Source organism: Ammodytes marinus (assembly GCF_949987685.1).
Source record: "Ammodytes marinus genome assembly, chromosome: 9".
Taxonomy (NCBI): Eukaryota; Metazoa; Chordata; class Actinopteri; order Uranoscopiformes; family Ammodytidae; genus Ammodytes; species Ammodytes marinus.
Window position 1 is genome coordinate 30,476,460 of NC_137213.1, and position 22,085 is coordinate 30,498,544.

Genomic DNA, 22,085 nt, shown 5'->3' on the forward strand with positions numbered 1-22,085 from the left:
CCTCACTGCACGTCTCTTCACATTCACACTCTCTCACTCACACACACACACACACACACACACACACACACACACACACACACACACACACACACACACACACACACACACACACACACACACACACACACACACACACACAGTTTCACATGGGATGTTACTGGTTTCTATGGCAACAGTTGATGACAGTGTCTTCAGTTATTTTGGTCCTGTAATACACTGATATGCAGCAGTTGGTTGGACACCATTTAGCTTGGAAGCCCAAAACTTCCATTGTGTAGGTCCGATTGCTTCAGTAGTCACATCTATGCGACCGGCAGAATCTGTCCTACATTTTGATGTCAAAATTATCCATGTAGGGTTTCATTTGTAGGAGTGAGAGGCAGTTATGTGGAAGGTTTTGGTGTATTTTTACACCAGTTCTACACTGTAACAGTTGGTTCCCCACTCTGCCTCTGAACATTCCGTCCCATCCGGATCCCATTATAAATTTAGAAAGAGGTTGAAAAAAGCTTAAAACTAAAACTATGTTTGTTCAAAGACAGTTGAAGATTTTAAAAAGTTGAATAGGAATTTAATAGCTGTAATTAATGTGAATTGTTTAACGTTTGAATGGAGTCTGTAGCTGAAAAAATGCCGGAGGAGATACATTTCAAAGTGGAGGAAGTTTTAGCGGTTTGGAATGCTGCTCCTATCCGCTTCAATGTTAAAATAATTTGTTAAAAAGCTGAATATTTTAAATATTTTAAAAGATTGAAACATGTTGAAATGTGTTTAATAGTGTGCTGAAAGAGCTGAACATTGTGATTATTGAATGGTTTAAATAGCTGAAAATTTGAAGGAGTTACACTTTTGAAGGGTTTGGAGGCTGCTCCCATCCGCTTCAGTGTTAAAAAAGTTGGTTAAAAAGCTGAATATTTTAAAAAGTTTAAAAGGTAGAAAAATGTTAAAAGAGGTCCAAACATGTCCTTAAAGAGCTGAACATTTTGGTATTTGTATGGTTGAAATAGCTGAAGATTTGAAGGAGTTGAAGAGAGCCAAAAAACGTACGGAAGCGGAAAAATAAGTTTAATAAAGATTTGGATAACAATAGTGTGAATTGGAAGCTCCAGCATTCACACTAACTAGAAATGCAATTCCTGAAGAAATTGCGGTGTGAATGCTGCGCTGCTGAACTGAAGCTGATGCTGAATAAACTTCACTGCTGAATGTTGATGAAGAACGAAGGATGAATATATCTGAATGAACAGAATGGTTGAACAATAGAATGTTTGAAAAATGTGGAATATTTGGAAGTTTGAATGGACTTTTCAGATGAATTTATGAATTAATTATGACCTTAAACTATGATAAATGTTATCAGTTCATCTTTGAGTCAGAATCAACATTTTGCAAAATTTGAAGAAAAACCGTGGAAGCGTTCATAAAATACTGCAGTCACAAAAGGCAATGTCACAGTGACCTTTAAATTTGACCTTTGAACTCCTATGAGGTCATTAGTGAGTCATAATCAACATATGTGCACATTTTTAAGAAAATCTGTGTAAGTCTAAAATTAAGCGCCAGCCGGGATTTGAACCGCCGACCTTTGTATTTCAGGGTTAATCGACTATGCACTCTTCCACCCACAGTTAGTATGACTCATGTTCCCAGTCAGACGTCGCCTGGCATTCCCAGCGCTGGCAAATTAAATTTGCTGCGCGTGTTGGTCTGGACACGCTCCGTTGAAGCTTTATCAAGAAAACCAGAAATCTGGCTGGTGGTTTCAATTGGTTCTATCTAATATGGGCGCGCCAGAGCCCTTTATATGGTACTCCGGGGAGGACGTAACCGGATGACGACAGTGACGTGCATGCAACGTCGAAGCCGTGATAGTAAACATCAAAGATGGCTGCGGATATGTTGTGTGAGTTTGAGACTGCTTTGGCCTCGACCCTTTACGATTTGGAAGACGGCACTCAAATCTTTCATTAGCAAGTAAGTGGAATGTTCTGTTTTGCCGACCGACCACGGCAAACGTTTAATTTAACAGTTGAACAGCTGTTTGCTAAACGAAAGGGGCTTACGTCACCTTGTGCATCGCTCTGATTGGTTGTAGTGCTATCCAACTGCGTGCAGTGTCATTTGAAATGCACGAGTAGGAGCCGCCCCTTGAGTTGGAAATTACTATTGATCGTGGCCAGACCCTCTATCGTTCAAGATATCAGGGTCTGGATTTCCAGGCTAAGTCAGATGCACATTTAGCAGGATAAAATTTGATGGCAAACACTTATCTTGAACCTGTGACCTTTGAGACCACAATCCAAAGCACTTTCCAGTACACCACCAGATTTGTGTTATAAGGAGGAGAGGAGGTGATATTTTAAAAGGTAAGACTGAAAGACTTGCCCTGGTCAGACGGAAACGGAGAAACCTAGTGAGACACTAGTTTGTTCAGTGTTTATTTCTCACCATAAAATAAAATTTCACCACATTATTATTTTAAACCGCAATATTCAAATTTGATAATACCTATCACTTTACCTTCAAGTCCCAGTTATTTTATGATAAACCTGTACACAAAACATTTCAGAAAGGATATTGATGATAATCGTATTGACCTCTTAAGATAGAGAAGATGGCATAATCAAATCAACAAGTGTAAAACAACATGTTTGTTCGAATATATGTTACATTGTAGGCTACCCTCTATGCATATGCATACCAATAACTGTGTCAGACACCTGTCAAAAGTAGGGCTGGAGCCTCCATCGATGCAGATCTTCTTTTGAATATTGTGTAGGAAACCCAGATGCATATATGTTGTTATATATTATATGATGTTATATAGTGATGCTAAATGATACCCAAGTGTCTGATAATGACGTACATGCATTTTAGACCCTTAGTGCCAAATTTCCTGGATTGCGTGAAGTTGAACCAAGCAAATTTTCCATGTAAGGTCAATGGTCATGCTGCTACACGGCCTGTCCCTGTCCCTGTAGTCCGCTCAGTGTAACGGGAGGCCAGAGGCCTATTCGCTGTCTGCCTTAGTAGGGCCAAACAGTAGTTTCAGACTGCTAGGGTCGTGAACGCTCACGCAACTGACGCATCAACGTCGTTGCCAAGTGAACAGACAGTCCCACAGCCAATAAGAACGGAGTATCTGAGCCTGCTCTGATTGGTCAAAATTAACATGAGCGGTGGCAATTTTAGGGGGCAGCACACAGAGGCAGGGGGGAGCAAAGTGATGAAAAAATATTTTCAGACTACTTCACCTACATATAGCTGAATGGCTATTATGACAGTTTTGCCAAATATTACAGTGAAAAAATTAGACACTGCAGCATAGGTGAATAATACAATGTATAAAAAAATGTGTATTATTTGGAATGTTGGTTCTCTACAATCATATGAGGTCATCTTTGAGTCATGATTGACATGTGTGCAAAGTTTACCTGCACTTTAAATTCAAAAATGTCTTACTCCGGGGAGGTCTCGAACGTCATTTTCTTCTCGCAACTCTGTCACCGAGAACTTTGTTCTTTCTTCTCGCGGAGTATGTAACAGGCTTTAAGGGATTGGAGTTTTGAGTCAAAGACAGGTGCACGTGCCAATGGTGTCACCATGGTGACAGAGAGCTAATCAGTGTCAAGTGTAAACAGCTGCTAATCTACACACGTACAGACACTTCTGTCCCCAACCAGATCACACAGACAGAGGTTTTAAATGAACGCATAAGTCTAAACTGCTGCCTGAGGACGACCTAGAGAGAGAATGTATATGAATCAGCTAAAGGACTATGAAGATGTGGAAAAGTAATTATAGTCTTAAGTATGAACAGTAGTGAATTGTTGAACTCTAATAGGAATGTTGTTGAATATTTAAAAATGTCTAGATCAAATTATAATTGAAAGACATGAAAAAAAAAATTATGTGTGAAATAGGCCTTCAAAGAGCAGAGTGTTTGCCCCATTTCAACTGTGCCTCTCCGAACTGTCTAATAAAGCGGAAAAAAGAAAAAAATAATCAAGAAAAAAAAGTGAAATTGCCCTTTAATGGGCAGAGTGAGTCACCAAGGTGAGTGTATGTCTTATTGAGGGTCTGTGATCAGGCAGAAATCCCACCTTTTAGAGGCCTCAGAGAGGTAATTTCATCCAAAACGTCACCTCAAACCGCTGCCTCTAACTGACGGACCCTGAGTCTAACTGACAAAATTATTTTATTGTCAGAACCAGAAGAATCTGATGAAGACACAGTGTGAACATTGTGTCTGTAATGTGAAGAATATGAGAACCAGAGCATTTCAAAGGTGTGGTACAGTCTGCCTTTCTCCAGAAATGTCATGTCTCAGTTATCAAGGCGGCAGTTGGTTGGACACCATTTAGCTTGGAAGCCCAGGCCTCCCATTGTGTAAGTCCGATTGCTTCAGTAGTCACATCTATGCGACCGGCAGAATATGTCCTACATTTTGATGTAAAAATTATCCACGTAGGGTTTAATTTGTGGGAGTGAGAGGCAGTTAAGTGGAAGGTTTTGGTGTATTTTTACACCAGTTCTACACTGTAACAGTTGGTTTCCCCAGTCTGCCTCTGAAAATTCCGTCCCATCCGGATCCCATTATAAATTTAGAAAGAGGTTGAAAAAAGCTTAAAACTAAAACTGTGTTTGTTCAAAGACAGTTGAAGATTTTAAAAAGTTGAATGAGTTTTTAATAGCTGTAATTAATGTGAATTGTTTAACGTTTGAATGGAGTCTCTAGCTGAAAAAATGCGGGAGGAGATAGGTTTCAAAGCAGAGGAAGTTTTAGCGGTTTGGAATACTGCTCCTATCCGCTTCAATGTTAAATAATTTTTGTTTAATTGCTTATTAATTATGAAGTTATTAATTTTTTTGAAATTTTTGAATGAAAGCAGACATGTGAAAAATGGGCTGAATATGAGGATAGTTGAATATAGTTTGTGGAATGAAGCATGTTGAAGATATGGCCGGCCCTGAAAAGCGGGCGGAATAATAATAATAAGAATAACTAGAAATGCAATTCCTGAAGAAATTGCGGTGTGAATGCTGCGCTGCTGAACTGAAGCTGATGCTGAATAAACTTCACTGCTGAATGTTGATGAAGAACAAAGGATGAATATATCTGAATGAATAGAATGATTGAATAATACAATTTATGAAAAATTGATGAATTATGACCTTGAAACTTGACCTTTGACCTCTAAACTCCTCTGGGGTTATAATTGAGTCATAATAAACATTTGTGCAAAGTTAGAAGAAACTCCGTGTAAGTCTAAATTTTGCGGTAACTGGGACTTGAACCACCAACTTTAAGCTCCGGGTTTTAAAAAAATAAAATAAATAAATAAAAATATAGATATGCCTAATGTGTCATATGCACTTACCACGAGACATGTTCCCCTTCACACAAAGATTTAAGGTGAAAATGTCATTCCCTAATTAGGATTCCAACCTGTGATCTTCAGGCTGCGAGACCTAGGCTTAAACCACTAATGCCTCGTTTCCACCGAGTAGAGCGGGTCGGATCGGAGCGGTTCGGTCCGGGTAGTTTGGCTTTTCATTTGCCAAAAGTTGGGTAGGGTACGGTTTAAGCGCACCTAACCGCTCTGAGCCGCTCCAAATCTCAGTACTCCTCCGTAGGGGTACTGGCCGCCTGAAAGGGTGCCGAAACGGCGGAGCCGTCATTTGATTGGTCGAAAGAATCATTTCCGCCATGTGTAGTCATCTCGGCAAGAGTGAAGATAGTCTTGTGTTTTGGCGAAAATGTGAGCACAGCTCTGTTTATTTTGTGGTGTTTTTCCTCGTCAATAAATTAATCAGTTGGTTACACTGTGTCCCACAGTCACGTAGCTGCCGCAGCCAGTACTGTTCGCTCACTGTCTATGTGAGTTGCGCCGAGCCGTCTCTGTGTGTTTACGCCATAGATAGTAGTAAATACACGCTCACAACAACACGGGGGGAATGAATAAAGAAGCGGCTGGTTTTAATCATTTCCGCCGTGTGTAGTCACCTCGGCTAGAGTGAAGAGAGTTTTGGCGACAATGTGAGTGCGGCACTGTTTATTGTGTGGTGTTTTTCCTCGTCATTAAATGAATCAGTTGGCTACACTGTGTCCCACTGCTACAATGTCACGTAGCTGCCGCAGCCAGCGCTGTTCGCTCACCGTCTCTTATCAGTTGCATCGAGCCGTCTCTGTGCTCACAACACAGGGGGGAATAAATAAAGAAGCGGCTGGTTTGACCAAGCAAAAACAAGAGACCGCTGGCTTGACCACAGTTGTTCCACAGCCCGATAGTTTGACCCACAATCTGGCGGCGGCTATCGCAGTCCAGCCTAAACCCCGCCCTACCAGTAAGGGTAGGGTCGGCGGTGGAAACAACACCGAGATTCTTAAAAGTGAGCTGTCCCGCTCTGAGCCGCTCCGATCCGACCCGCTCTACTCGGTGGAAATGAGGCATAAGCCACCAAACTTGTTGAGTCTACCAGAGCAGGTCACATCTATAAAGAGAACTCTATATTCCTATGGCGCGGTGGTGAGCTAATCAGGGCCAATTGGTAACAGCTGTGGTCCCTCTCCACCTTTAGAGCTGAGCGAAACGCATCCTTCAAACTTCTGCCTCTCACACGCAAACCGTTTGTCTGACAGACAAAATGAAGATACCGTGAGAATCAGAAGATTCCAAGATATGGATAAAAAACTTAAAACTGTGAAATAGTAATTGAATAGACTTGGAGCTAAAGTACATTGATGGCTTGATGGAGGGCTCGTCTGAGGACGACCTAGAGAGAGAATGTATATGAATCAGCTAAAGGACTATGAAGATGTGGAAAAGTAAGAAATAGTCTAAAGTATGAACGGTAGTGAATTGTTGAACTCTAATTGAAACAATGTGGAATATTTAAACATTTCTAGATAAAATTATTATTGAAAGACATGACATTTTTTTTCATGTGTGAAATAGGCCTTCAAAGAGCAGAGTGTTTGCCCCATTTCAACTGTGCCTCTCCGAACTGTCTAATAAAGCGGAAAAAAGAAGAAAAAAAATCTAGAAAAAAAGTGAAATTGCCCTTTAATGGGCAGAGTGAGTCACCAAGGTGAGTGTATGTCTTATTGAGGGTCTGTGATCAGGCAGAAATCCCACCTTTTAGAGGCCTCAGAGAGGTAATTTCATCCAAAACGTCACCTCAAACCGCTGCCTCTAACTGACGGACCCTGAGTCTAACTGACAAAATTATTTTATTGTCAGAACCAGAAGAATCTGATGAAGACACAGTGTGAAGATTGTGCCTGTAATGTGAAGAATATGAGAACCAGAGCATTTTAAAGGTGTGGTACAGTCTGCCTTTCTCCAGAAATGTCATGTCTCAGTTATCAAGGCGGCAGTTGGTTGGACACCATTTAGCTTGGAAGCCCAGACCTCCCATTGTGTAGGTCCGATTGCTTCAGTAGTCACATCTATGCGACCGGCAGAATATGTCCTACCTTTTGATGTAAAAATTATCCACGTAGGGTTTAATTTGTGGGAGTGAGAGGCAGTTATGTGGAAGGTTTTGGTGTATTTTTACACCAGTTCTACACTGTAACAGTTGGTTTCCCCACTCTGCCTCTGAACATTCCGTCCCATCCGGATCCCATTATAAATTTAGAAAGAGGTTGAAAAAAGCTTAAAACTAAAACTGTGTTTGTTCAAAGACAGTTGAAGATTTTAAAAAGTTGAATAAGAATTTAATAGCTGTAATTAATGTGAATTGTTTAACGTTTGAATGGAGTCTCTAGCTGAAAAAATGCGGGAGGAGATAGGTTTCAAAGCAGAGGAAGTTTTAGCGGTTTGGAATGCTGCTCCCATCCGCTTCAATGTTAAATAATTTTTGTTTAATTGCTATTAATTATGAAGTTATTAATTTTTTTGAAATTTTTGAATGAAAGCAGACATGTGGAAAATGGGCTGAATATGAGGATAGTTGAAGGAAGTTTGTGGAATGAAGCATGTTGAAGATATGGACGTGCATGAAAAGCGGGCGGAATAATAAGAATAAGAATAATAAATGCGGTGAATATCAAAGCTGTGAATGCTTTCAGCATTCACACCAAATACGCAGAATATCAATGCTGTGAATGCTTTCAGCATTCACACCAAATACGCAGAATATCAATGCTGTGAATGCTTTCAGCATTCACACCAATAAAGATTTGGATAACAATAGTGTGAATGCTGGAAGCTCCAGCATTCACACTAATAATAAAGATTTGAATAACAATAGTGTGAATGCTCCAGCATTCACACTAATAATAATAAAGATTTGAATAACAATAGTGTGAATGCTCCAGCATTCACACTAATAACGTTAGAGCCTCTCTCAGTGTTTCTCACAGGATTCTGAGAGACAGTGTGTTTCTGTGTGTGTTAGTAATAAGTAAAGCATAGGTCAGCTTATAAAAGAGAGCCGCTGCTTGAATATAGGGGACATTTCTTTTAAATATAAATCAAATAGACACATATCAAAAGGCTTGAGCTAGAAATAAGTGTAAATGATACTAAAGAAAATAGACAGAAACTAAGCTATTCACAGAGGAGAATATACAGTAACGAGTTGTCCACAAATAAAGCAATATCCAGCCTAATGAGATAAGCAAACGTTTTACGATCAAGGGGAGAAGGCAGGGAAAAAATTGGCCAGGTGTTTAAAATCTTTGCAAAATGAAAGAGCCATCTTGGAAATTTAATAAGGGAAGGGCCTAAAATAATAAACCTGGGAGAAATAAATAATGCATTTTTTAAAGTATTATTTGAAGATTTAAAAGGGAGCCACTGCTTAAATAGAGGGGACGTTACTTTTAAATATAAATTAAATAGACAATTATCAAAGTATTATTTAAGCTCTACATCACAGAATGCCCTGGCATTCCAAATAACTATTATCATTTTCTAGATCAATTAAAGATTCCTTGGAGGAGGAAGATAAAGAGGATATTAAAATATCAGAGTTATCTGAGGCCATTGTGAGTATGAAGGGAGGAAAGGTGTCGGGCCCAGATAGTATACCTATCAATATTTATAAAACGGTAATGGATAAAATACTTGTCCCATTATGAGATATGTTTAATGAGACAGTTCTGGAGGGTCAGCTGACACTGTCCCTACAAAGAGCCCTTATAGCTCTGATATTGAAACCAGGAAAACCCTCTGCAAGGTGTGAATCCTAATAATGCAAAAGTTTTGCTCAAAGACTTGAAAATCACCTGCCTTCCATTGTGGATTTTTGCCACTTTTACCAAAGTAAAAATCTCAATACTTCTTTCAGTACTGCCAAATGTGAATGCTGTAATTCCAGTTTTTAAATCAACTATGATCTATCTTAATTTCTTACTACTTGGACACAATTAGGTCTCAAAGATCAACTAGAATAACTAATCTTCTACATAATAATCAAAATGAAAACTATTTAAACTGTCCATATAATATTTAAGGGTATATACATGTTGTATGTGTGTGTCTACGTTGGGGCCCTTGTGTACTGTTGAACCATAGAATAATGTTATGATTCTGAAGAGGCAGAAGTAAAGGTTTTCATTGGGACATTGTAGAATGTTGTTTCTCAAAATTTTCTGGTTAAAAAAAAACATCAGTGGTGACTGCAGACTTGAACCTAACAATGCTTGAGTCCATTACGTGTTGATGCAAATGGTATTGTAGTTTATTTTGTTTAAAAATGAATGAAAGAAAACTGACTGCTAATACTCAAAACAAAACTATAGAGCATAATGTGGGCTAAGCCATTGTAGAACAACTTTTTGCTGTGTTTTTCCTCTTCGTAACATTTATCAGTGGGCTACACTGTCACGCTGCTACTATGTCACCATAGTTAGCTTCTCTGAGTCACCTAACAGAAGAGATGCGTGTGAAAGAAACTCAGTTTGATCGACAGCCGATACCGATATTACATCACATTTTCTGTGAATTATTTTCTCTTCAAATGGTGATGGAAGGGGGTACAGGGTTTGCTGTTTGCAAACATGTGAAAACATGAAAATGCAAGAGGACTGAACCTTTGCTCAATTATTAGGTAACCACCGTTGAACAAGTGCTCTGGCAATGAATCAGACGCTTGACAGCGCTATAGATTATTTTCTTTCATATAATAGAAGGGTTGCATGTGAAAGAAACCAGTTTGATCAACAGCCAATAACAATAACGTTAGAGCCTCTCTCAGTGTTTCTCACAGGATTCTGAGAGACAGTGTGTTTCTGTGTGTGTTAGTAATAAGTAAAGCATAGGTCAGCTTGTAAAAGAGAGCCGCTGCTTGAATATAGGGGACATTTCTTTTAAATATAAATCAAATAGACACATATCAAAAGGCTTGAGCTAGAAATAAGTGTAAATGATACTAAAGAAAGTAGACAGAAACTAAGCTATTCACAGAGGAGAATATACAGTAACGAGTTGTCCACAAATAAAGCAATATCCAGCCTAATGAGATAAGCAAACGTTTTACGATCAAGGGGAGAAGGCAGGGAAAAAATTGGCCAGGCGTTTAAAATCTTTGCAAATGAAAGAGCCATCTTGGAAATGTAATAAGAGGAAGGGCCTAAAGTAATAAACCTGGGAGAAATAAATAATGCTTTTCTAAAGTATTATTTGAAGCTTTACCTCACAGAATGCCCTGACATTCCACAGAACCTTCATAATCTTCTAGATCAATTAAAGACAACTTATCGACCAACAAATAGGGTCAGCTTATATACAATTGTGCCAAACTGTTGAGAAGTTTGTCGAGCTTGTTCTAGGAAAGATTTTGACAAAGTTCAGGCTAAAATCTTTATCGTTTTCTTCATCTGTAACCTAAGACACGCTTTTCTTTCAGGTACAGAAGAGATGCGTGTGTAAGTAACTCAGTTTGATCAACAGCCAATTACAATAAACATTAAAGCCTCTCCCATTGTTTCTCACAGGAGGTTGTGTGTGTGTGTGTGTGTGTGTGTGTGTGTGTGTGTGTAAGTAATAAGCAAAGCATAGGTCAAGTTTTAAAACTATTGCTTGAATAGAGGAGACCTCGCTTTTAAATATAAATTAATAGACGGTTATCAGTTTGTCAGATACCGTTTGTGATATGCAGGGGCTCACCTTTGTATCAGCTCTAATCAAATAGGCAACGTAAACTTTATCTTTGGCATCATGTTAGTCCTTGTTGTGCCCGGTCAAACACGCTTATTCATTGGAACTTTTATTTTTATTTGGTTTGACTTAAAAATAAATAAATAATGGATTGGATTTATATAGCGCTTTATTTCTCTGTGACTCAAAGCGCTTTACAGGGTTCCAGGTTCCATTCGGTCACACACAGTCATTCCGGTGTTGGTAAACTACGATAGTAGCCACAGCTGCCCTGGGGCAGACTGACGGAAGCGTGGCTGCCATTCAGCGCCAACGGCCCCTCCGACCACCACCTCAAACATACAGCAATCATAGACATTCACACAAGGCAAGGTGGGTGAAGTGTCTTGCCCAAGGACAAAACAACCATGACACAGGTGGCCGGGCAGGGATCGAACCGCCAACCCTTGGATCGTTGGCCAACCCGCTTAACAACCTGAGCCACAGTCGCCCAAAAAAAAACACCAAATGTTCTGTACTGCTACATATAATGTTTTCAACCTACTTTTGGCCTTCTCTCTGAAGCACAAATACTTTCATCCCCCTAAGCTGATACCCATGTTAATGACTTGATACTTACATAAAGCAGTGTCATCACAGCTTAATGTGGGTGTGCCTTAGTCCAGTGCTTCTCAAACTTTTACTGTAATTCTCAATTTGGGAGGTGGAGAATTTCAAGCCCCATCCGTCTCCCATGCCTCAACCAAATAAGCTTAAAACAAAATATTGGAATCGCCTGCGTCATCTTTGCTCCCTGCACCAAATGTGCCAATGTGGCAAATGTGGCAAATGAGAATCTGGCAAACATTTGGCACACTTCTAATTAAGCTGACCGTATTTGTTGGTCAACTTTCTTTATTTCCTCATTTAGTTTGAACCCTGAAGGCTGTTACATACTCCGCGAGAAGAAAGAACAAAGTTCTCGGTGACAGAGCTGCGAGAAGTTCTTTTCTGGTCTGACATTACATACTTCACGAGAACTCAACTGCCGAACTCCTCACCGCGGCGCATTGTTACCATGGTAATTGCCTCAGTAGCGCCAGCTGATTTCACTTCGCTTTCCTCATTGACTTCAGACTGACCAATCACACAATAGTTCTCGGACAAGCTGCGAGAAGAAAGTTCGGCCCGGGTGATGTGTCGAGAACAAGCTGCGAGAACAGCTAAACAAGAGCTGAGAGAAGAAAATTACGTCATTTTCTTCTTGCAGCTCTGTCACCGAGAACTTTGTTCTTTCTTCTCGCGGAGTATGTAACAGCCTTTATGTTTTAATTCTAACCGTAAGTGTAATGCAACCGTTCATTGTCCCATTCGTTTTTTTTTTATAATTGAGCACAGGTCCAGTCCTCTTGTATTTTCAGGTTTTCACATGTTTGCAAACAAACCCCTGTTCCCCCTCTCATCACCATTTAAAGAGAAATGAATCAACACAAACATGTGAAGTAATCTGTATTGGTTTTAAAATATACAAAGACTTGGAACTTAGCTTTCTTTTTTGAAAACCACACTATAAAACATAACATATATCAAATGAATCTCTGCAGCCGAGGTTCCAGTCACCCTTTGTAGAGAGCGTACATTGAGAATTAATGGCACTGCTGACACAGGCGTTTGTGGTGTTTTCTCCTAATTGGCCCAGTGTTTGGCAAAAAGGAGACGTTTATCTTGTTCACTGATCACCTGGGTCCCTTACTTTGCTGGATTGAAAAACAAACTGACAATAGGATGCCTGGTCAGACTTTATTATTGAACACGTGAACTTGGACCATGGTGGCCACATCGCTAAATACCAAGGTTATGCTGTCCTAACCACACAGACAGTAAAAATACATGACGTCGCACCTAAGAAATAAAAAAAACTCAAACGTGAACATGCCATCAATAAAACAATGATCTGATTTTAACATTAACTGTCACACATTCCTTTGCATTTAGCGGCGCGTCTTAGATCACGGATAGTAGTAGATTTTAACATTAACGGTCACACATTCCTTTGCATTTCATCAAATGCCTTTGGGGTTTGTTCTTTGAAAATAAACTATAGCGCTGTCAAGCGTCTGATACATTGCCTAAGCACTTATTCAACGGTTGGTTACCTAATAATTGAGCAAAGGTTCAGTCCTCTTGCATTTTCATGTTTTCACATGTTTGCAAACAGCAGACCCTGTTCCCCCTCCCATCACCATTTGAAGAGAAATTAATTCACAGAAAATGTGATGTAATATCGGTATCGGCTGTCGATCAAACTGAGTTTCTTTCACACGCATCTCTTCTGTTAGGTGACTCAGAGAAGCTAACTATGGTGACATAGTAGCAGCGTGACACAGTGTAGCCCACTGATAAATGTTACGAAGAGGAAAAACACAGCAAAAAGTTGTTCTACAATGGCTTAGCCCACATTATGCTCTATAGTTTTGATTTGAGTATTAGCAGTCAGTTTTCTTTCATTAATTTTTAAACAAAATAAACTACAATACCATTTGCATCAACACGTAATGGACTCAAGCATTGTTAGGTTCAAGTCTGCAGTCACCACTGATGTTTTTTTTAACCAGAACATTTTGAGAAACAACATTCTACAATGTCCCAGAAACCTTTACGTCTGCCTCTTCAGGATCATAACATTATTCTATGGTTCAACAGTACACAAGGGCCCCAACGTAGACACACACATACAACATGTATATACCCTTAAATATTATATGGAGAGTTTAAATAGTTTTCATTTTGATTATTATGTAGAAGATTAGTTATTCTAGTTGATCTTTGAGACCTAATTGTGTCCAAGTAGTAAGAAATTAAGTGTCACACATTCCTTTGCATTTAGCGGCGCGTCTTAGATCACGGATATTAGTAGATTTTAACATTAACGGTCACACATTCCTTTGCATTTCATCAAATGCCTTTGGGGTTTGTTCTTTGAAACATGCCATCTCAGCAGAACTTACGAAAGAGTTCAATGAAATTTGATGGCAGCAGTGTTCCCGCCAGCCACGGTCCCGTCACAGCCAGGTAGGGTAATGTAGGCAACTTGCCTTTATTTTGTACTGCCCTGTATACAATGCTGCTGTAAATGTGTTTGGTATGGTGCTGCCTTGCTGTTTTTGTTCATTTCCGAGCGGCGTGAATCTGCAATGCTGTTTTAAGGCTATTTGTTCCGTTCAGTTGCTGTTTATTTGTTTTTATTTGTTTTGGCACAATTGTTGGCCGTGTTGTTGTTGTTTTTGTGCGGACATGATCGCTGTTGTGTCGGGTCGGGTCTGGTCGCAGCCATGGTTGATTAGGGGAATAAATATATCGGGGGGGAAACTACCTGCGTAGGTGCATTCAGCGCGTTGAACCATTTTTCACACAAAATGAAGCGACAGATTAGATTAACTGAATTCACGTGAACGCGCATAGCTGTTGTTTGGAGGGAGGAGCTACAGCAGGCAGAGCATTGGGAAACAGCCGTTGGAATCCCAACGGCTGTTTTCTCGCAAACTCTCAACCCCAGCTTTAACAGTCACACATTCCTTTGCATTTAGCAGCGCGTCTTAGATCACGGATAGTAGTAGATTTTAACATTAACGGTCACACATTCCTTTGCATTTCATCAAATGCCTTTGGGCGTTTGGTCTTTGAAACATGCCACCTCAGCAGAACTTACGAAAGAGTTCAATGAAATTTGATGGCAGCAGTGTTTTATGGGTGTGGTTTGCATTATATAAGGAAGTGTTGTTGAGGACAGACTTTATACGAATTCTTCTATCAGCAGCAGATCAGCGCATCTCCCCATAAATCAACTATGGCCAGCAAACCAGCCGAAGATGGTAAGACAATCAAATGTATTCATATTGTTAATTATGACTTGTATCTAAATATTTAAGGAGTGCACCGATTTTCAATATTTTACTGAAAATCAAACTATAAAACATTCAGCATTTATAAAACAAATTACCATTTTGGTAACACTTCATTCATTCATTCATTTATAAGTGATTCATAAGTGATTCATAAGTTATATATGTCATTATATAATGATGAACTAATGATTTACAAAAACAGTAATATATTTTTGTAGATGATTAATAAGTGCCATGTTAACATATCACAAATGCATTATATAAAGCTTTTAGTAACTCATGAAAAGTTAATTAACAAATCATTGGTAAATTATTAATAAGTCATTTACAAACCTTTCTGCATCCCCTAATCTAAATTGTAAACCATTCATCAGGTACTAATGTGTAGTAGGGCTACACTAAAAATTAACATAGCTGAATCTGATTGCTCAAATCTTGCCTATGTCAACTAATCGTAGAATCATGCTATTTTCTTCCTTCTCATTGATACATATTTTCATCGGCACATTTTTTTCCTAAATCACACAAAAGGGCTTAAATACCCAAATATAGTTTGTCCTCATGAGTTGGCATTAGAATGTATGTCTACTTTAGTCATTGACTTACACTATGGAGATTGATTAAAAGCTTAAGTTGCTTTCAAGTTTTTATTAACAGTATAATAGCCTGGATCAATAAGCAGGAACATAAATGCTTGATTTGACGATTAGTTGACTACAGGCTATATTTGAGCAATCAGATTCAGCTATGTCCATTTTTGTCCAGGACAGTCCTACTCCATGTTAGAACCTGATAAATGGCTTACACTTTAGATTAGGGGGATGCAGAAAGGTTTGTAAATGACTTATTAATCATTTACCAATGATTTTTTAATGAGCATTTCATGATTAACTAAAAGCGTTATAGATGATTTACAACACATTTGTGATATGTTATAATAGCACTTATTAATCATCTACATCTATATTACTTTTTTAAATCACAAGTTCAACATTATCTAATGACTTATTTATGAACATGTTATAAAGTGTTACCACTTTTTTTATATAGTAAAAGTATTTGTACGACTTACTGCTACATCAAATTGGTTGGGAGGGTCGGCAGTAGAGTAACTACAGATAGTGTTTTCATGTAAAAAGTCTTGTCTCTGGGATAATAGCTGTTGACACAAGCTCAGTAGAGGAGTTTGGTTTAGCACACATCAATGCAAAATAAGCCAGTCAGCCTGGATCGATCGGATGGCTGATAGATCGGTGCATCTCTAATATATTTACATTAATTTATGCAAATGATCAACTGACAACAAAAGGTCTAAAGGGGTTAGTGCTTAAATGGAGTAACACGACTTCTCTTAAATCCCATGCATTGCACAGGAATATGTTTTTCTTATTTAGCCTTGTTGATTTGAACTAGGTGAACAAAATACTAGAAACACCTTTCAGTGTAACGTCACAAACTGCAGCCTCTAAAATACTCATACAGTGAAATCAGCCTGTCTAAGTGTCAACATTGTATTATTTTGTGAATATCTACATTTCTAACTATATGTCGATGGTTTCTGTTATCCCCTCAGAGAGTCCCGTATTCAATAATAAGGAGCTCCGGATTGTGTTGGTTGGGAAGACTGGAACTGGGAAGAGTGCCTCAGGAAACACCATTCTTCGAAAAGAGGCATTCAAATCTGATTTCTCATTCGAATCTCAGACCAAAGAATGTGCAAAGGGCACTAATAAGGTAGATGGACAAAACATTGCTGTTATCGACACTCCGGGTCTGTTTGACACCAGGTTTAGTGAAGAGGAAACCGAAAAACATGTTGGTCAGTGCATTACGTTTGCTGCTCCTGGACCCCACATCTTCCTGATCATCATCAAACTGGGCAGATACACAGAAGAAGATAAGAAGACAGTGAAGAAGATTCAGGAGCTCTTTGGAGAGGACGCAGGCAAATACAGCATGGTTCTCTTCACCTTTGGTGACCTGCTCCAAGGGAGACCGATTGAAGAGTTCTTGAAGAAAAGCAAAGATATGCAGGAACTCGTCAACAACTGTAACGGCAAGTACCATGTCTTCGATAATACCCTGGAGGATCGTTCTCAGGTCAGGGAGCTGCTCACCAAGATCAGAAATATAACAGATAGGAACGGGGGAAGCCATTACACCAATGCAATGTTCCAGAAGGCAGAGAGGGCAGTTGAAGAAGAGAGACAGAGACTCCTGGAGGAGGACAAAGAGAAGTTGCGCAAAGAGCGAGAGAAATTAGAGAATGAAATAAAAGAAAAGTATGAGAAAAAATTTGAGAAATGGAAGGAGGACTTAAACAAAAAGATGGAGGTTAAAGCAGCACGCGAAAGAGAACTGGAAAATCGAATTGCAAATCTGCAGAAGCAGCAGGCGGCGCAGGCCAGATCAGCGGCTGAGTCTAGACACCACATTGTACAACGTAGTGGGGGTGGGTGTGCGCTTGGGTGCACCATACTTTAAAAAAGTAGCATTAAGGGCACAACGGTGGCTCACTGGGTAGAGTGCATACCATAAATCCTGGCCCTTTGCTGCATGTCTTCTCTCATACTTTTCATAACCCTGCTTCATGCATTTTCACTATACTATCTCATAAGAAAAATGGCATATTTTGGGGGTTTTAAATGAAAACTGAAGATAATCAATTATCAAAACTTTTGGGGTTCCTTGTAAGTTGTCACAGTGTCTTTTTATTTTATTGTTTGGTTATTTTTCATAACAGTTCATGGGTATAAATTACTGCAAGTTGACCAGTAAATGTTTAGCAGTGTCAGAGATTGCCAAGAAAAAATATGTTAAAATGGTGAAGGGAATTTGTTATACATGTGATATCATTCTGACTTTGGGTGTGTAAAGCTTTCATGTTCAATAAAGGATCTAAAAAACTATGCTGATTTTTCAAGTCTTTTTTTAATACAATGACCACATGTCATATATAAAAAAGAGCTATTGGTCACCATAATCATTCCTTCAGTATCATAATTGAAGTAAAGCAACTACACGGTCGGTTAGTAATTCAGGGACAAAATACACTTTGTCACACTATAACCTTCAGCTAAAGCTAATTTGAGGCTTCACCAGTTTGAATGTATGTTTATATAAATTAAATAAACAATGCTGTATCATAGTGTTGATTTATCTAAAAGCCCCGCTGAAAGACAAATTCTCCTCCTGGGAGAAAATGTTGTTCCTTTTTCTAGTTAAATGCATCAATTTGGTCCACTTTGAGAGGTAAATTAAAAGGCTTAATCAAATTAATTCTGTGATCTTTAAAAAAATGTGTCCTATGTGTCCCATCTTTTGTAATAAGTCTTGTTAATAGGGGAGGGTGGGGGTTGCGTGAAGTCACTGATGCATGCATTGAGGTAAATAACGTTATGAAATGTCCAGGAAATTAGGCCAGAGATACAGCGGGTGAAATAAGTATTGAACACGTCACCATTTTCCTCAGTACATATATTTCCAAAGGGGCTATTGACTTGAAATGTTCACCAGGTGTTGGTAACAACCCAAGTAATCCATACATACAAAGAAACAAAAACAAATACCTTCAGAAATTAAGTTATGTGTAATAATGTGAAATGACACAGGGAAAAAGTATTGAACACGCTCACTGATATTTATTTAATACTTTCTACAAAAGCCTTTGTTGGTAATGACAGCTTCAATACGCCTCCTGTATGGAGAGACTAGTCTCATGCATTGCTCTGGTGTGATTTTGGCCCAGTCTTCCACACAAACAGTCTTCAAATCTGGAAGGTTCCGTGGGCCTCTTTAATGAATCTTGATCTTCAGTTCTTTCCATAGATTTTCAGTGGGATTTAAGTCAGGTGATTGGCTGGGCCATTCTAGCAGCTTTATTTTTATTTTTATTTATTTTTTGAAACCAATTGAGAGTTTCCTTGGCTGTGTGTTTGGGATCATTGTCTTGGAGAAATGTCCACACACGTTTCGTCTTCATCACCCTGGTAGATGGCAGCAGATTTTGGTCAAGAATGTCTCGATTAGATTGCCTGTACCATTTGCTGAAAAGCAGCCCCACACCATGATGTTCCAAACCTCAAAACTTCACTGTTAGTATGGTGTTTTTAGGATGATGTGCAGTGCTATTTCTCCTCCAAACATGGTGTACATTATGGCATCCAAACTCTAAAATGTTGCTCTCATCAGACCACACTATATTCTCCCAGTATTTCACTGGCTTTTCAAAATGTTGTGCAGCAAACTTTAAACAAGCTTCAACATGCTTTTTTTTCAGCAATGGAGTCTTGCGTGGTGAGCGTGCATACAGGCCATTGCGGTGGAGTGCATTATTTACTGTTTTCTTTGACACAACAGTACCTGCTAATTCCAGATCTTTTTGAAGCTTTTTGAAGACAACTTTTCTGATCATTCTTTTCACTCCTCTGTCAGAAATCTTGTGAGGAGCACCTGATCGAGGCACATTTATGATGAAATTATAGTCTTTCCACTTCCGTATTATGGCCCTAGCAGTCCTCACTGGAACATTCAGAAGCTTAGAAATGAGCCTGTAACCAATGTCATCTTTATGTCTTGCAACAATTAGGTTGCGAAGGTCTTGAGACAGCTCTTTGCTTTTACCCATCATGAGATGTGTCTTGTGTGACACCTTGGAAATGATACCTTTTTGTAGGCCATCAGTTGGGACTGAACCAGCTGATATTATTTGCACTGACAAGGGGCTGGATAGCTTTTTAATTACTGATACACTTCAATTGTTGTCTTGGCTTTCCATGCCTTTTTCCACCTCCCTTTCTTAATGTGTTCAATACTTTTTCCCTGTGTCATTTCACATTATTACACATAACTTAATTTCTGAACGTATTTGTTTTTGTTTCTTTGTATGTATGGATTACTTGGGTTGTTACCAACACCTGGTGAACATTTCAAGTCAATAGCCCCTTTGAAAATATATGTACTGAGGAAAATGGTGACGTGTTCAATACTTATTTCACCCGCTGTACTTTGGCGTGGCCATGTCAAAGCGAACCTTAATTAATGGCAGGTGATATGCATTACACCTATGTAAAGATGAAATATGGTAAATTCTATAACTCATGTGAGCATCCATTGTGATGTTTGTATTCAAGGCCAGGTTGTTTTTATATTTTAAAATACAATATTAAATAAAATGTGCTAAACATTTTCTAATAGTGTTTTTCCTTTTTTTTAAAGCATATTTCCTCCATGTATTACTATTACTAAAATTTCCCCAATAGCCAAAATCTTTAATTAAAAGTGTAAAACTATATTTAGACTTTAGACTTTAGACTTTAGACTTTATTGTCCCCAAGGGGAAATTCTTTTCCACATCACATGTACATTTATGGGCTGCACGCCGACAGACAATAGACAGACACAAAGTAAACATACATACAGGATATATAAACAGGGTGGGACTGGGGTGATTTATCTTGGCCTTTTGTTGAGGGCTGCTATGGCTGCAGGCACCAGGCTTTTGCCATAGCGAGCCCTCCGGCACAACAGGGACCTGTACCTGCGTCCGGAGGGCATGACAGTGAAGTGGCAGTTGAGTGGGTGTGTGTTGTCCTGTGCTATTGTAAGTGCGATGCGTGAGATGGCCTTGACATTGAGCTCTGACAGTGTGGGTGTGGGGAGACCGATTAATTTGGCAGCAATGTTTGTGACACGTGTGAGTTTGACCCGGTTTTTGACAGTGAGCATGTTAAAGAAGCAGGTGGAACAGTAGAGCAGGATGGGCTGGACAATACTTTGATACAACAGAAGGAGGAGATGGGGTGCAACATAGAGTCCTTTAAGTTTACGGATGGCATACAGTCTTTGGTGGCTCCTTTTTTGAATGTCCGTTGTGTGCTGGTCGAAAGTGAGTTTATTGTCCAGTGTGAGTCCAAGGTATTTAAAGCTGTCAACTGTTTCTACTGTGTCATTGTTGATGAGAGTGGGGGGCTGGGCTGATGGGGTACCTATTGTTATTTCTTTTGTTTTGGCTACGTTGAGATGGAGGAAGTTATGTGTGCACCATTGGGAGAAGTGAGTGACAGTGTTGTGGTAATCTGATACAGAGTTATTGTCTGATAGGAGGGCGAGGATGGCAGTGTCATCGGAGTATTTGAGGTAGGTGGTGGTGTGGGAGGGGCTGGTGCAGTCATTGGTGTAAAGTGTGTAAAGGAAAGGGCTGAGCACACAGCCCTGGGGGGCTCCGGTGTTGGTGGTGAGTGTGGGTGATGTGGATGTGCCTACCCGAACAGCTTGTCGTCTGTCGCTGAGGAAGTTGTGCAGGAGATGGATCAGGATGGGTGGAGTGTTGAGGTGGTGAAGCTTCTGGATGAGCAGGTGTCTTTGGATGGTGTTGAAGGCGGAGCTGAAGTCCACAAAGAGGATCCTGGCGAAATTGCCTGTGGAGTCCAAGTGCTGGAGAAGAAGATGCAGCAGGCAGGCGACAGCGTCCTCTGTGCCCCTTTTTTCCCTGTAGGCGACTTGAAGGGGGTCCAGATGAGGTTTGACGAATGGGAGGATGGTCCTGAGCAGCAGTTTTTCGAAGCATTTCATAATTATGGGTGTGAGGGCGATGGGGCGGTAGTGATTTAGTTCGGTGGGTCGTGATTTTTTGGGTACCGGGATTATTGTTGCACTTTTCCAGAGGAGGGGTATTGTGGCTGTGAGGTAGGATTGGCAGAAGAGGGAGTGGGCAATTGGAGCCAGCTCAGCGGCACAGGTCTTCAGCACCCTTGCTGGGATGCCGTCGGGTCCTGGGGCCTTGGATGGGTTGCACCGGCTGAGCTGGTGCCGAACTTCCTCCACTGTGAAGGGGGCAGACTCATTGGGATCTATTGGGGGGAGAGCCTGTAGTGCTTGTATGCAGTTGTTTGTGAAATCCTGTGAGTCAAACCGGTTGAAAAATGTGTTCAGTTCAGTGGGGAGAGCATGTGTGGTGTGTGAATTTGTTTTTCTGTGAGTGGGTTTGTAACCAGTGAGTGTGTTGACCATCTGAAAGGCTTCCTTAGTGTTCATGCTGCTAAACTTGTGTTCCAGGTTGTTTTTGAACTGTATTTTGGCCATGAAG

At 39.8% G+C, this 22,085-nt stretch overlaps 2 protein-coding genes across 3 annotated transcripts in view; both read left to right on the plus strand.

The window, feature by feature from the left end:
* The window catches only part of LOC307255682 (GTPase IMAP family member 4-like), a 100,090-nt gene that overhangs the window by 64,574 nt on the left and 13,431 nt on the right, over window positions 1–22,085 (plus strand). The gene's annotated exons all lie outside the window — the stretch shown is intronic.
* Window positions 14,710–17,907, plus strand: LOC307255681 (GTPase IMAP family member 7-like). Of its 2 annotated transcripts, none has more exons than XM_080034425.1 (2): window positions 14,710–14,991; window positions 16,595–17,907. In XM_080034425.1, exons 1-2 carry the CDS (start codon window positions 14,941–14,943, stop codon window positions 17,480–17,482), a joined length of 939 nt encoding a protein of 312 aa, XP_079890551.1. In that variant the 5' UTR covers window positions 14,710–14,940; the 3' UTR covers window positions 17,483–17,907. The 2 variants fall into 2 exon arrangements, with proteins under 2 accessions (XP_079890551.1, XP_079890552.1); XM_080034426.1 differs by having other exon boundaries at window positions 14,715–14,965; window positions 16,572–17,907.